Source organism: Thermochaetoides thermophila (genome assembly GCF_000221225.1).
Source record: "Thermochaetoides thermophila DSM 1495 unplaced genomic scaffold scf7180000011816, whole genome shotgun sequence".
Lineage (NCBI taxonomy): Eukaryota > Fungi > Ascomycota > Sordariomycetes > Sordariales > Chaetomiaceae > Thermochaetoides > Thermochaetoides thermophila.
Genome location: NW_006383032.1, coordinates 2,061,887 through 2,076,015, shown reverse-complemented (window position 1 = coordinate 2,076,015; position 14,129 = coordinate 2,061,887). Strand labels below are relative to the sequence as shown.

Below are 14,129 nucleotides of genomic sequence, written 5' to 3'. Positions count from 1 at the left end.
ACGGTCAACCCGAACAAACATTCAAGTGTATAAAGGTTGCTGTCGTCTAACAAAGCCCATGACCCGCTGATAATCCCAAGTTATAGCTGTAACATCAAAACACTAATGAATATGCTGTGCTGCTACCACTCTACATCTCGCCATGAGTGAGACACGTGTAGAGTCACTTTCGACTCAGCACAACTCTATAAACCCACAGGTGCCCACTATCTCTGAAAAACAAGCCACTATCCACGCTCCTTCTTTCACCAAAACGAACTTTTTTTCTTGTGTATTTTCTTCCCTCCATCTTCCGACTTGCCCCTTGCTCTTTGGCCCCCATTGGCCTGGGATTGTGGCTGCTGTACCACCACAGGCTGTGGTACACGACTTGCCGGCCCAAACAACGGTACATTCAGCAGCCTACTGCCATGATGGGAAGAACTAGGCTCGGGCCCTTGAGATCCCTGACCCTGGCTGGGACGCCCGTATGGCCCAGCGCTAACAGGTCGGGGTGGGGGAGTTGGCACGGTGGGTGAGAGCGTCGAGGAAGCGGAAACAGAAGAACGCTCTCCCCTCTCAGACGGCAGCTGCTGGCCCTCCACGCCGTACTTTTTGCGTAGGCGTTCTGTTTCCTTCTCGATCTCAGCCTCGCGCCGCCGCCGCTCCTTCTCTTCCTCCTCGAGCATCTTTTTGATGAGCTCCTGCTCGGCTCGCTCCCTCTTCTCGCGCTCGCGCTCGGCCTTCTCACGCTCACGTTCCTCCTGCTCGAGCATGGCTTGTAGCTCGCGCGTTTCGGCGTCAATCCCGGGTGTGGACGATGAAGGGATGTTAGAGGCCGCGCCAAACATGGCTGCTCCCGTCGAGACCTTTCTCCGGGCAGCACTCGGCGCTGGAGGACCATCTCCATGGAGATTGAAGGGGTTGCTCTTGGGCACTAACCAAAGGTCTTTGATGACCTCTGAGCATAACAATAAGACTATTTCAAGGCCCTTACGGTCTTCAACCTCGACACGATTGAGATTTGGCTCATAAATGGTCAGTTTGCTCTCTCGACTGGCCTTGAACAGGGCAATGGTGATGTCGGGTTCTTTGTTCCTGCGAGAGCCAACTCTCCTACCAGACATGTAGCAAGTCATATCCCGGCTTAAGCGGCCGTCCCTTTTCCACCGGAACATGATCCGAGGCGTCAAGTCCGAAGCTGTGGGCCCGTTGTTCTGCTGCTCTCGATCTAACTGACTAGCTGTTGGCACAGGGAACGACTGGACAGGAATCTCAAACTCCCAGCTGTCGTTCTTGTTCCATGTCCCAGGAACCATCTTGATAGTGACTGTATGGTCTGGGTTGTACAGCTGAATGGTGAAGCTATTCGGAATCATGGCCGCTGTGGTTGCAGGAACAGCGACGCCGGCCTGGGTTTGTGCGCGCTGATCGGCCGTCGACAGAGCCGGCTGTGCCCACATGGGCTCGACAAGCACTTCCCCATACACCACATCAGCATTGAGGGGATCACAAAGTGCTATCGCATACTTGTTGCGAGCCTCGGGCTGCGCTGGGTCTGCCCGCCGGAGAAGATACTCGGGTTCTGGATCTGAGCCATTATATGTAAAGTAGTACAGGCTTGAAAGAGGGCTGTCGGAAGATGGTTTAAGCCGAAAAGTAGGCAGGTTTTCGTCAAGCATTCCGAAATACCTCCGAACGAGGCCTCCAGTTCGATATTCGAGAAAATAAGGTTCGGCCGTGGGTGTATATGTGGGCTGATGTGTATTCGTTGATGAGGCGTTCTGTTGATGAACGGTCTAGGAGGAAGGTGATACTTCAACACGAAACTTGTTGCCTGGACGAAGAGGTTCTAGCACTGGAGATTGGAGTAATGCAAGCAGGCGGCCCAGAGCGTCGACAACGGCATGACTAACTTCAAAGGTCAGGCGAACCCTTGGATATACATATGATCATAAGCGAGGCTGAGATAGTGGCACAGGTCCAGGTGTCCGGTATTGGCTGTGTGCGGCAGAGTCGCAAGCAAAGCGATCAACCCCGCCATTCGATGGACAAGACGGGCCCCTTTCTGGCTAACGTCACCGTTCCGAACCAGCTTCAGCTCAGCCACAGTATGAACAGGTCTTGGTAAGAGGACGCGTGGTCACGGTGGGGTGAAGGGGGGACGCCAACACGAAGTGCAGAGAGCTGAACGTTGTAGTTGCAAGAGCTCAAGAAAGCGAAAACGCAAGACATGGAAACTACTGACCCCAAACTATAGCACAGAGTGGTTATGGAGTTGGTCACTGGGTGCCTTCAGGCAAACCATTAAAGAAAATAACTCGATAGAGATAAGACTAAAACTTCGCTAAGGGCTATCAAGAGCTGGACAGAAAGATGAGCACTGATTCTTTTCAAATCTTCTAAAACTTAGTGTTTTTTATTTTTCTTTTTTGGAATGGAATGGATCAGAGGTTCAGGTTGGCTCTTGCAACGCTTGGAAATTGTGCCTGGATTGGAGAGTTGGCAGAGAGTTCTAACAGATTCGCGTTGCGTCAACTATCGCTTCGGCAATTGCATACCTGTATCAAGGCCGGCTGCTAGCACTTGGCAGCCGCCCACGAAGACCGCAAGTCAGAGCACGAGCCACATCAAGCTCCCTTGGCGAATAGGTGGGTCTAGTTGGTCCAACGCCCAGCCCCACCACGTGACCACACAGAAATCGAAAACCTATCGCGGCAGAAATTGAGAATTACTTTCGACCTCAGACGCAACCACCTTTAGGACAACGAGTGCCGGTCTGCACCAAGTTGCCCAACATGTCGCTGGTGTCGGGAGAGAAGGTACGTTTACATCCTCGATACCATCCTCCCAACTTGTTGTCGCTGGCCATTTTCCCGTCTTTCCCGTCTTCCTGGGCTTCCCGGACTCTGCACTTCAAGAACGTATGAAGGGAAAAGTTTCAACGATCACAACATATTTCAACAGAGGCCAGAAAGCATGCTGCGCACAATTCAAACCGGAGCAAAGGCGAGAGGCCAGACAGCTGTATCATTAATCACCATCTGGGTTTGTTGGCTGCTCAGAATTAGGCACCAAATCTCTGATTCCGGCCTTGGGACTTTAGTTATCATGATATTAGTCGCTTCGGCATTGCCACTGTCTGGATCGTTTCTAGTGTTATGGGAGCTCAGGAAGAACGGAAATCATGGGGAATTGATCAAGTTGTTGAGTTGGGAAGCGAAGCAAGAGAAGGCATGGCTAACCGTCGCTACTACAGACCAACTTCAATCACATTCTGCGTCTGCTCAACACCAACGTTGACGGCAAGCAGAAGGTCGTCTACGCCTTGACGTAAGTTTTCCGTATCTTGTGCCTTGTAGAGGCTGGTTGTGCTAACTTTTTGCAGTCAAATCAAGGGTGTTGGTCGCCGTTACTGTATGTTTGCTACCGCGAAATCAAGAATAAGCAAATGGGCTTGAGTGGAGATAGAGGGGTGCTGACTAAAAACTAGCCAACCTTGTCTGCAAGAAGGCCGATGTCGATCTGAAGAAGCGGGCTGGTGAGCTCACCTCTGAAGAGCTCGAGCGCCTGGTCACGATCATCCAGAACCCTCTGGCCTACAAGATCCCAACGGTGTGTCTCCAGCTCACTGGAATTAACATTTTAAGATACAGCGGACTGACAGCTTGATCAACAGTGGTTCCTTAACCGTCAGCGCGATATCGTCGATGGTAAGGATTCTCAGATCCTTGCCAACGGTGTCGACTCCAAGCTCCGTGAGGACCTTGAGCGCCTGAAGAAGATCCGCGCTCACCGTGGTCTGCGTCACTATTGGGGTCTCCGTGTCCGTGGTCAGCACACCAAGACGACTGGTCGCCGCGGCCGGACCGTCGGTGTCTCCAAGAAGAAGGGTGGTTAAAGGATATCGGGTGTGGTGTGTGGGCTTATTTGGCATTGCTGTGGCTTGGCTTTCTGGGCATTATCCCAAGGCCGAGGGGTGGTCATGGACGGCACGGCTTGATTTTTTGCCATTATGAACATCTTTGCGATTCCCGGGCAATTCGCTGGATTGCGAAAGGGGACCACCACGAATCACAGAATGACAATACAGGAGTGGGTGTGAAACAAAAGTTAATGATTCTATTTTGATGTGATACTTGTGTTGCGCTATGGACCACGGGATTGTACTGCGCTTGGTTACTGTTATCTGCTCAGTACCGAAACACCACCACGTCTATAACAACGCTTAATCAGACAAATGAAGAAAAGGTTGGGGTATCAAGCTGTCGATCAATCCTCATGAGTGACAGCCATATCCAGCACCTCTACCCTTCCCTGCCCCTTAGTCTCCCCTGCTATGAAGTCTGACAAGCCCTTGAAAGCGCCTGGCTCGACGAAACCAACAATCTCCCACTCGGAACCAACCACGTCTTGTGACTCGACCTGCTCGATAAAGCCCAGGATCTTGTCCTTCACTGTTCCTGGGGCCTTTTGCTCTTCCCCGTCTTGTGCGGTAGCCGGAACCTCCTCCTTCTTGTCGGTGCCCTTATCCCTGCCCTTCTTACCCTTCTTGCTGTCGCCGCCGCCATCACCACCGTCTTTGTATGCTGCCGACCCACCCTTGGGAGCCCTGACGGCTTGCTTCAAGACACTGGTTGGACAGGTAACGCGCAGGCGCATGCGGGCACGCGCGACAGGGATGGGTTGATGAGCTATAAGTGCCCGAATCGCGTCTAGAGCTTGTGATTTTGCGGACTTGTTTGCCGTGACACCCGTCCAGGTTGGTAGGCGTTGTGTTTTGCTGTTGCCTTCTACCGTTGGCGGTTGAGGCTGCTCTGTGGATGTGGACGGAGTGTTGGTGCCGTTTGAGGTGGTGTTCTTCTCCTTGTCTTGTTGCTGGTTCTGGTGGGCCATGGAGCTAAGCATGTCAAGCGCCTTCTCGATCATACCGGGGGTATAGACACGCTTAGTACGAGGATCGACCAGCTTGCTGGTGACGATGGATATGACTTCGTTGTGGATGCGTTCCAGCTGAGCAGTACGCTCCTTTTCGCCCACCTGCATCTCTCCCTTGCGCAGGATTTCGAGAATGATGTCGTCCATGGAGGTATCCTTGCCAAATGCTTTGGCCAGTTCATCTTTTGGTGCCGTCTGTCCTTTGGAGACGTTCAAAAAGACATTGTGGATTTGGAGGACATTGTCTAGGTCTGTTTCAATGCCAGAGCGCCATTCGAGGACCTTGTTCTTGTAGCAGGCAATCTCGAAGCGCTTTTTGCCTTTCTTTAGCCTAACCAAGGAGACATTGGTGAGCTTGATCTGGTTCGAGGGTTGTTGAATCACCATGGTGACGGGTCAAGGTGGTTCGACTAAAGGAGGGGTATCTGCTCTTGAAGAATGGAAGTCGTCCTGGAGAAACAGAAACAAATAACAGAACGGGGTATCAATGTCTGGAATGATATAAACAATGAGTAGGAATCACTAATATTTGCGGGAATGTGTCACTATAAAGGGTGGTTCTTTTCGTCAATCTGCATCCATGATGTTTTTTCTGGCTCGCCCTTACCCCGCCAATGAACCCATGCTCACACTGTACACACATCGTATACATACTGTGCATCCTGTCCTAACGAGTCAAGATGGTCCACTGTAAGCAATCAGCCCGGCAGGGACTGCCGACGTCAGCCGAGCCATCGCTCTCCATTCTCTAGCGCATCGTTGGGAGTAGCTGTCACCGACACGTCTCGATGCCAACTCACCGAGATCCGGGTTCACACATCGGCTGGTTACGTAGGTCATAGCATCTGGAGCTTCTCTCCGGACTTCGATCGTCTCTATGGCATTCGACTTGCTTCAAGTCGGGCATGTAATCTGTACCTAATTGTTGATCCTGATGTAATTCCAACCTACATACAACTGAGCCACCCTGCTCTTCTTCGATGTACTGATAAGAAGGAAGATAAGGGCGGTGCCAACAAGGCAGATCAGCCCCCCTTGATGCGGGCAGTCGCGCGGAGAAGACGGGGCTGGGGCGTTTGAACGTGCATGATCGCCCATTGGTCAGCGACGCGCCGCCTTACAAAAAAGAGTTGGCAACTGGTTACGGAAGATAGTCGGAAACAAGGTCCTTTGAAGTAACTTCTGTTTGACCTGCCTAATCTGTTCCCGTGACACGCTTGTTGTCCTGCAAGGTACCCAGACAACTGGCTGTGGCGCAACTCGTGCCTGCCTGGATGTCGACCGCCTTGGATCTGGGGAGCGTTCCGACTCGGCGACGTCAACCAGCCCCAAGCCCCTTAACCAAACCCATCCCATCTATCTTCCCCTGGATCTCTTAATCCCGTCTTCCTCTCACATTCTTCGTTGCAGCCCTTTTTCCTCCTCATCTCCTCAATTAACTTTTCGGACCTGCCAATCCATCCATTCTTGAACAACTTACGGTTCCTCTTTGATAACACCTCCGGTCTTCCCGTGGCTCTCGCTGGCGCCTATCGTCGCGCCTCCTCACCTACCGCCATCCCTGGTTCGCCATGAAGATTGCCGCCTCGACCGTTCTTCTCGGGGCTGCCTCGGCAGCTTCGTTTCAACAACACGCCCAGCATGTGCTCAGCAACGGCCTGAATAAGGTCCAGGAGGCTGCCAAACCTATTTCGGATGCTTTCGTTGATGCCACTTCTATTCCCGTTGAGAAGCTCGAGGACCTGTTCGGCAGTGCGTCCGCCGAGGCTAAGGCTCTCTGGGAGGAGATCAAGCTCCTTGTCCCTGAGTCTGCCTTCCAGCAAGGCAGCTGGTTCAGCAAGCCCAAGCCGCATCGTCGTCGCGATGACTGGGACCATATCGTGAGGGGCGCCGATGTCCAGAAGCTGTGGGTTCAGGATGCCGACGGCGAGAGCCATCGCCAGGTTGACGGCCGGCTCGAGAACTTCAATCTCCGTGTGAAGGCCGTCAATCCATCTAAGCTTGGTATCGACACGGTCAAACAGTACAGTGGATATCTGGATGACGAAGCCAACGATAAGCACCTCTTCTACTGTAAACTCAACCGCTGCCCATTCAGCTAAGAAACAAACATGTACTGACTGGTCCTTTGTTCAGGGTTCTTTGAGTCTCGCAATGACCCCAAGAATGACCCTGTCGTACTCTGGCTCAATGGTGGTCCCGGGTGCTCGTCACTGACGGGCCTGTTCCTTGAACTTGGGCCTTCCTCCATTGACAAAAAACTCAAGCCTGTCTACAACGAATTCAGCTGGAACAACAACGCCAGCGTCATCTTCCTCGACCAGCCCGTCAATGTTGGCTATTCATACTCCGGGTCATCTGTGAGCAACACCGTTGCTGCTGCCAAGGATGTGTATGCTCTCTTGACCTTGTTCTTCCACCAATTCCCAGAGTATGCCACGCAAGACTTCCACATTGCAGGCGAATCGTACGCTGGCCACTACATCCCGGTCTTCGCTTCCGAGATTCTGTCTCACAAGAACCGCAATATCAACCTCAAGTCTATCCTGATTGGCAACGGCTTGACCGATGGGCTTACTCAGTATGCTTACTATCGCCCAATGGCTTGCGGTGATGGCGGCTATCCTGCTGTCCTTAGCGAGAGCGAGTGCCGCAGCATGGACAATGCCCTGCCGAGGTGCCAGGCTCTCATCAAGAGCTGCTATGAGAGTGGGAGCGTCTGGACTTGCGTCCCTGCTTCCATTTACTGCAACAATGCCTTGATCGGCCCCTACCAGCGCACTGGCCGCAATGTCTACGATATCCGCGGCAACTGTGAGGATAGCGGAAACCTGTGCTACTCCGCCCTTGGCTGGATCAGTGACTACCTGAACCAAAAGTCTGTCATGCAGGCTCTTGGTGTTGAGGTCGACGGCTACGATAGCTGCAACTTTGACATCAACCGCAACTTCCTGTTTGCCGGTGACTGGATGCAGCCGTATCATCGATTGGTGCCCAATATCCTCAAGGAGATCCCTGTGCTGATCTATGCTGGTGATGCTGACTACATCTGCAACTGGCTGGGCAACAAGGCTTGGACCGAAGCCCTTGATTGGTCAGGTAAGAAAAGCTTCAACGAGGCCGAGCTCGAGGATCTCAAGCTTCCTGGCGCCAACGAGGCCTATGGCAAGGTCAAGGCTTCGGGCAACTTCACCTTCATGCGCATCTACCAGGCCGGCCACATGACGCCCATGGACCAGCCTGAGGCCTCGCTCGACTTCCTCAACCGCTGGCTGGGCGGCGAGTGGTTTGCCAAGTAAATGACAGATGGAAGAGGTTTCAATTGGAAATTGTACATTGGGCAGGGCAAATTTCTGGTATGTATGGTCATGGTAGTTGCTGAGACTCATGTTGTGGTTGAATGGATTCGGATTTCCATACGATTGAGGGCTTGAGCATTCTTTGCTTTTAATAGCATGGAGTCTTGATGGTCATGGATGAGTCTACGTCGTCCTCCTTTCAGTAGTCCATTTAGTTTTGTTCACCAGTCCATGAACATCCATAATGTGCAGTTGTACCAGTCTTTCTGTCAACTTCCCGAGCTTCCACGCCCATTCTGGAAGTTTGAATCTGCCTAGCCCGTCTAGCATCTCCATTCTTTCCTGTCTTATTAGTTACCTAAGACCAACCTGTGGGCCGGGAGAACAATAGATCCTTTCAATGAGTACCACAGTTACCATGATTTAAACCCAAGAGAGGATCATCGTCATCTGACATCAGAAAAGACAATTGTTCTGCTTGTGATCTTCTTGTTACCCCGAGACACCATGCTACCTTGTCATGGTCAATATTTAACAGTGCTGTTAAACTTGTAAAGCCCAATCCTGACATTATTATTACTCCAGCATCATCACTCCGATATCGGTCTCAACCAACTGTCCTGGCGACTGACATCAGCATCACATCGCTAATTTGTTCATCTATCATTGATAAGGAACTGGGCATGCTGAAGGGGAGAAACCGAAAGTCACTTCTCAAGAATCAAGGTCAAGTTATGTACATGGCCTGCATGTGGGAAACTATGTTGGAGGGGGAATAGGATTGGAGTAAGCAGCAAAAGTAAACATATCCTTGCTGGTTAACAAAGCAAAGGTTAAGTAGTCTGAACCTTTGATTTCTGACACTCGATTGCCCCATCAACTTCAATTTAGACCTAAATAGAGGCAATTCTTCCCGTCCATTTTTGTCTGAAGTTTCTGATTCCTTCAGTCACTCAACATATACTAAGCAGCCAAGCTATATGCGGAGTACACAAGTAGGTTATTGTAATTTTGGTATCCATCATATCAAGATATCGTACATTAGGGGGGTTAGGTACGGTTGTACACATACACCAGAGAGAGACCTGACCATCCATCCAGACCACACCCACACCCACCATCCGACCATCCACCCCTCACCCAACCGATCATCCAACCATCCGGCACCACCCAAATGAGAGAGAGAGAAAAAAAGCAAAAAGACTAGAGTATGCAGGAAGAAAGGGAATCGAAAGACAAAAGGGCAGTCAATTAAAAGACAAGCCCGAGACGTTGACTAGAAAATGACCAAAATCAATCATGGATGACATATAACATTCGTGCTTTTTGTTTCCCCTTTACAAATGCTCTTGCTTTCCCTGTTACAGTCACACACACACACACACACACGCACACATACACATCCCTGTTTTTTCCCCCCTTTTGGCTGTTGCTGTTGTTCATGGATATCATCGTCATCATCCCATCAAAACCAAATAGGCGAGAGGTATGCTCTGGCTCCATTGTTGCTTCCCTGTTCCCTTGGATCAAAAAATGGACCCGTTCCTTCCCTCGGATTTTGCCACTGCTCGTGCTCGTTCTTCGACCCCAGATTAAACCCTTGCGGGTCTTTCCCCTTATGGCGTCATCCACTAAGTCGCACACAGGATTTCTGATAACTTGATCAGGGGACAGATGGTCAAGGTATCTTCTGCCCAGAGGTGACGTAGTAAAGGGTGTGTTGGAGAGGTGTTGGCGATAGTGGTTGGATATCAGCCATTTTCTGTCCACGCATGTCCATTCTCCCATCGGGAATACTTTCACGCAACACTCAGGGCTTGGCTTAGCTGGCTCGAGTCTCACTTCCAAAGCTCTCGTTCATGAAAAGGGCCAGGAAGAGAAACCGGTAATCCGAAACCCCCGTCCTCGGGCCATCAATATATGGAAAGGATGGCAAATGGGGGTGATCAACCGGTGTCAGCAGCCTGCATGGGCGGACTCGACGAGTTCTTATGCTTCTTAAACAACGACTGCAGCCCATTGACATTGAGCCTAAATCGGCTAGGCTTCTTCTTAAGCTGCCTACACGCCCCTGGCTCAGGTTCCAGGGTCCCGCTGCTGGTCATGTTGCTGTTTGCATGGTTGTTCTTCGCGCCCTGGAACTGGGCATTCCGCCAGGCTGGGTCTTCCTCGTCGGTCGCAGGGTAGCTGTCAAGCTTGAAGTCGGGTTCGCTCCTAGCCGATTCAGGGGCCGACACTGCCGAGTCCGGCGCGGTCGTGCTGGTGGCCTGTATGCTGTTCAGGCGCTCAAACGAGTCCTTGCTGACGATGCTTGTGCCTTGGGTGCTGGGGGATAGTGGCATCTTGCCGGTGGTGGCACTCGTCGCTTGTGAAGCCCAGTCACCTGTATACCGTGCCGAACTTCCCTCTGTGGTTTCGCTGCAGCGCTGCCTGCTGTGGCCTTGTGGTTGGTAGTTGCTGGGATTGAAAGGCTCTCCAGGACAAAAATCAGTCGGTGAGGAGAAATTAGTGACGATGCCGTTGACAGCCAGGCCATCAGCAGGTCTCCTAAAATTCTGATACGACCTTGGTAACGATTCACTCTGCTGCGTGACGACAGAATTGGGTGTTCGTTGAGGCTCAACCACCTCCGGAAGTGCTCGCGATGCCCTTGTACTAGCTTGCGGTGCGTCTCTGACCGGTTCTGTCGCATCTGCAAGGCCGATCGTTTTGGACGAGAACTCGCCGCCATTATCTCGTTGAGACGTCAAGCAAGGGGATGGCCGTTCGGGGCCTTCGATGAGCAGTCGGTCGAATAACCTCTTGTTCACATGAAGCTCGTCCACACAGTACTGCATAGCCGGGAGCAGGTCGGCGGCCGTTTGAAAGAGAGGGATTGCGAAGACGTTCATGAACTTCGTTTGAGAATTGGCCAGCGAGATGGTGTCTTTTTTGGGGACAGACATGAGAGATGTGGGAATGTCCAGCTCCATCTCCATACTTGCCTGACGGGCAAACTCGTCGGAGAGGATCTGAGACCACTGCAGAGCAGTATCGTGTCTCCGCGCAACGTTGCTAATGTCGGCACATTTAATTAGCAGGGCACATGCGAGTGATTTCTGTTCGTTCTTCGCCGCCTCGGGCCAGTCGTCGATGCTGCTCGTCGCGCGGAGTTTCTCCTGGAGATCGGCAAGCTTCTTCATGTAGTCAAAATGCAGCCCCATATCGGTGGCCAGGATGGAGCTAATCATGAGAGCGCGCATCTTGGTGTCTGAAAAGGCTGATGGCCAGTACCTCCGTAGAATCTGCGAGTATGCGGCGCAGTGGAAGGATTCTAGAACGGAGCGGTCGTTGTACAGCTGGGCGAGAGGGGCATTCAGTGTCACTAGGAAACCATTGTTGACCCCTGGATGTCCAACGTCGTGGCCAATAGCTGTGATAAGAAGAGTAAGCGCCTCGAATGGCTGCAAAAGCTTGGCCACTGGGGACTTTGGACGCGCCTCAGAAAGCACGCCCCCGGAGTAACGATACGGCGGCAAGGCGCCGATGCAGACAAGGAAATGGAATGTGGCCTGCAAGACATCAACCACATGTCGGAAGTTGTGATAGGGGACGAATTCATTGTAGGCCGTACGGCAAGCAAGGAGAAAGCGGAGGAGCTGCTCTGGACACGGAAGTCAGGGAAATGTATCACAGAGGGACAAGAGGGAACCGAATCAAGGACGCACCATTTGATATCCTCCACGGCCCTAGTTCAGGAATAGCCAGGGCATGTTTGAACATAACAGATGCCGCGACGACGAGTTCGTCGTCGGTAAACTCATGGGCGCAAAAGTGCCATTGGCCGACGGCCGAGGAAATCTCAGCCTGTTTGTCAGCAGGCACAGATAATCTGATAGGCCCACTAAAACCTTCTTCCGCTTCACTCCCGATGCGGCAGATCCAGTTCATGAGGTTTGAAACCATGGCCTCCCGCAAATAAGCAAACGGCTTCTCCTCGTTTACTCCTACCCATGACCGTTTCCGGCCCCGTCGAAGCTCAAGGATGGCCTTTTGATCCCGGGCAGCATCGCGATAGGCACGATAAGCATGCACCTCGAGGTTTGCGACACTGGCGACATTCATCGGGTTCGTCATAACATCTGTCGCTCCCAGGTCGAGGCAGCGCTTCATCATTCGTGTGCTAGCCGACCGACGCTCTTTGAGGTTCCAATCAGTGCCCATGCCGAGTCCTGAGCCATTGGTCCCATTTGAACCACCCGGTTGGTGATCGCCATAGGGGAAGCCGACAATGGGGACGGTGACGACCAGTTTTGACGTGTTTCGAAGGTAGGATTCGGAAATGATCCTTTGCAGCAACGGCAAGCCGTACAACTCTTCCTCCTGACTCTCGCGGTCGTCACGCAGCGATGACCGAGAGGGAGACGGGGATCTCGAACGCGACTTCTCAGGGAAAGATTCCTGAAAGGGAGTATCAAGGATGAAAAGAGTCGGCCTAAGGGCGACAATCGAAGCTTCCTGAAGGCTCAGCCATTGGGTCAAGCAAGCGCCCCCGGCGCTGCAAAGATGAACTGGATAGACATATTAGTATGCTTCATACCGAAGAACCGAGAGTGCGCAAATATGCTGTCGCGATATGGCATACCTTCGTCGAAAACCTGCAAGAGCAGGCCGACATTTTCGGCCAGATGCGTCGATTCCCAGCGCGATGGATCCTTCTCCCAGGCCCAATCCGCAGCCTTTACGGAGCGATCCTGCGCGACGCACCGGTCGACATAAATGACATTGCACGAGACACTCTCCATGGTGGGATGCTGACAAGCGACCAGTCTTGCGACCAGGTGCGCTTCCACCACGGGACAGAGCGTAATAATAAGGGCTCAGAGACTCGGGTTCCCGAATCAAGCACCGCTACTGAGAAATTGAGAAAGTCCAGCAACAAACAAAGCCAGGCCGACGGGGGTATAAAGACGACGAGATGGCTCCAAAGGCGGTAGCTGAGAGACGAGAAAGGCGAAATCGGGGGCGACTGGCTGGATGCGACAGAAAACGCCTTCAGCGAAACACAGTTCTTATATCCGGATTAAACGATGCCCGTTCGTGGTAGAAGTAAAATGGAAGCAAGTAACACCGGCTAGGGCAAAGACACGGCGATGCGAGTTCGGTAGGCGTGCGATAAGGTCGAGTCGAGGCCTTGGAAGATGAGATTCCGGCACGCTAAGCGGCGCCGACTCGAGTGGACTGTCGTGGGCGTGAAGGAGTCAAAGATCGGGCACGGGGCTAGTAGTAGTAACGGCGGTGGAGGGTCAATGTAGTGCAGAAGCGACATGCCGTGGCTGGCGCGGAATCGGGGGACGGCGGTCGTGATGACGGCACGAGCAGAGCGGGCAGCGCGGGTGTACTGTCTGGTTGTGGACGGGCAGGATGGACGCACAGGGAAAACCAGAAGGCAGCGCTGGGCTAGTGCACCTGAGCAGAGGAAGATTTGGGTTTGGGAACAGGGAATACAGGGAGGCCCGGCCCCGTCAATTCGTGCCACTGACAACGGTTCAGTGCTGGGTCGGGTGGACCAGAGGTTGGAGTCAAGGAGAGAGCGTGGATGGAAGCTAGACAGAGACCAGGTGGAGTCGGTCGACAACAAGGGCGGGAGACACCCAGCGGACGTAGAGTCGGGGAGGGAAACGAAACAGTTGATCTGGAAGTGAGCCGGGAAAGGGAGTGGGAGTGAAAAGGGATGAAGAAGACGAAGAAGAAGAATAAGAGGAAGAGAAACAGGTGAGAGAAGGGGAAGCGAAAGGCGGGTAGCTGAGCAAGGAGTGCAGTAGGTATGGATTCGTAGTGCGGTGGGAGATGCTATGTCCTTGTCCTTTTCGCAATGTCTTTTTTTGTCTCGTCCGTTCCCCCTCCCCCCTTGTTTGTGGGATCGCGGTGGCT

At 52.5% G+C, this 14,129-nt stretch overlaps 5 protein-coding genes across 5 annotated transcripts; 2 read left to right on the top strand and 3 right to left on the bottom strand.

Moving 5' to 3' along the window:
* Positions 1-245: 245 nt before the first annotated feature.
* On the bottom strand, positions 246-1,661 carry CTHT_0026470 (uncharacterized protein; the record flags this gene model as incomplete). Its single annotated transcript, XM_006693042.1, has 1 exon — positions 246-1,661. One exon carries the CDS (start codon positions 1,659-1,661, stop codon positions 246-248), a length of 1,416 nt encoding a protein of 471 aa, XP_006693105.1.
* Positions 1,662-2,777: 1,116 nt separating this feature from the next.
* Positions 2,778-3,880, top strand: CTHT_0026460 (40S ribosomal protein uS13; the record flags this gene model as incomplete). The annotated part of the gene is made up of 5 exons (XM_006693041.1): positions 2,778-2,801; positions 3,239-3,312; positions 3,368-3,396; positions 3,473-3,594; positions 3,659-3,880. The coding sequence occupies 5 exons, from the start codon at positions 2,778-2,780 to the stop codon at positions 3,878-3,880; spliced, it is 471 nt and encodes a 156-aa protein (XP_006693104.1).
* A 371-nt stretch (positions 3,881-4,251) lies between these two features.
* CTHT_0026450 (uncharacterized protein) lies at positions 4,252-5,304 on the bottom strand (the record flags this gene model as incomplete). The annotated part of the gene is made up of 1 exon (XM_006693040.1): positions 4,252-5,304. One exon carries the CDS (start codon positions 5,302-5,304, stop codon positions 4,252-4,254), a length of 1,053 nt encoding a protein of 350 aa, XP_006693103.1.
* A 1,184-nt stretch (positions 5,305-6,488) lies between these two features.
* Positions 6,489-8,216, top strand: CTHT_0026440 (serine-type carboxypeptidase-like protein; the record flags this gene model as incomplete). Its single annotated transcript, XM_006693039.1, has 2 exons — positions 6,489-6,990; positions 7,054-8,216. The coding sequence occupies 2 exons, from the start codon at positions 6,489-6,491 to the stop codon at positions 8,214-8,216; spliced, it is 1,665 nt and encodes a 554-aa protein (XP_006693102.1).
* A 1,946-nt stretch (positions 8,217-10,162) lies between these two features.
* CTHT_0026430 (nucleotide phosphodiesterase-like protein) lies at positions 10,163-13,000 on the bottom strand (the record flags this gene model as incomplete). The annotated part of the gene is made up of 3 exons (XM_006693038.1): positions 10,163-11,859; positions 11,924-12,766; positions 12,841-13,000. The coding sequence occupies 3 exons, from the start codon at positions 12,998-13,000 to the stop codon at positions 10,163-10,165; spliced, it is 2,700 nt and encodes an 899-aa protein (XP_006693101.1).
* Positions 13,001-14,129: the final 1,129 nt, after the last annotated feature.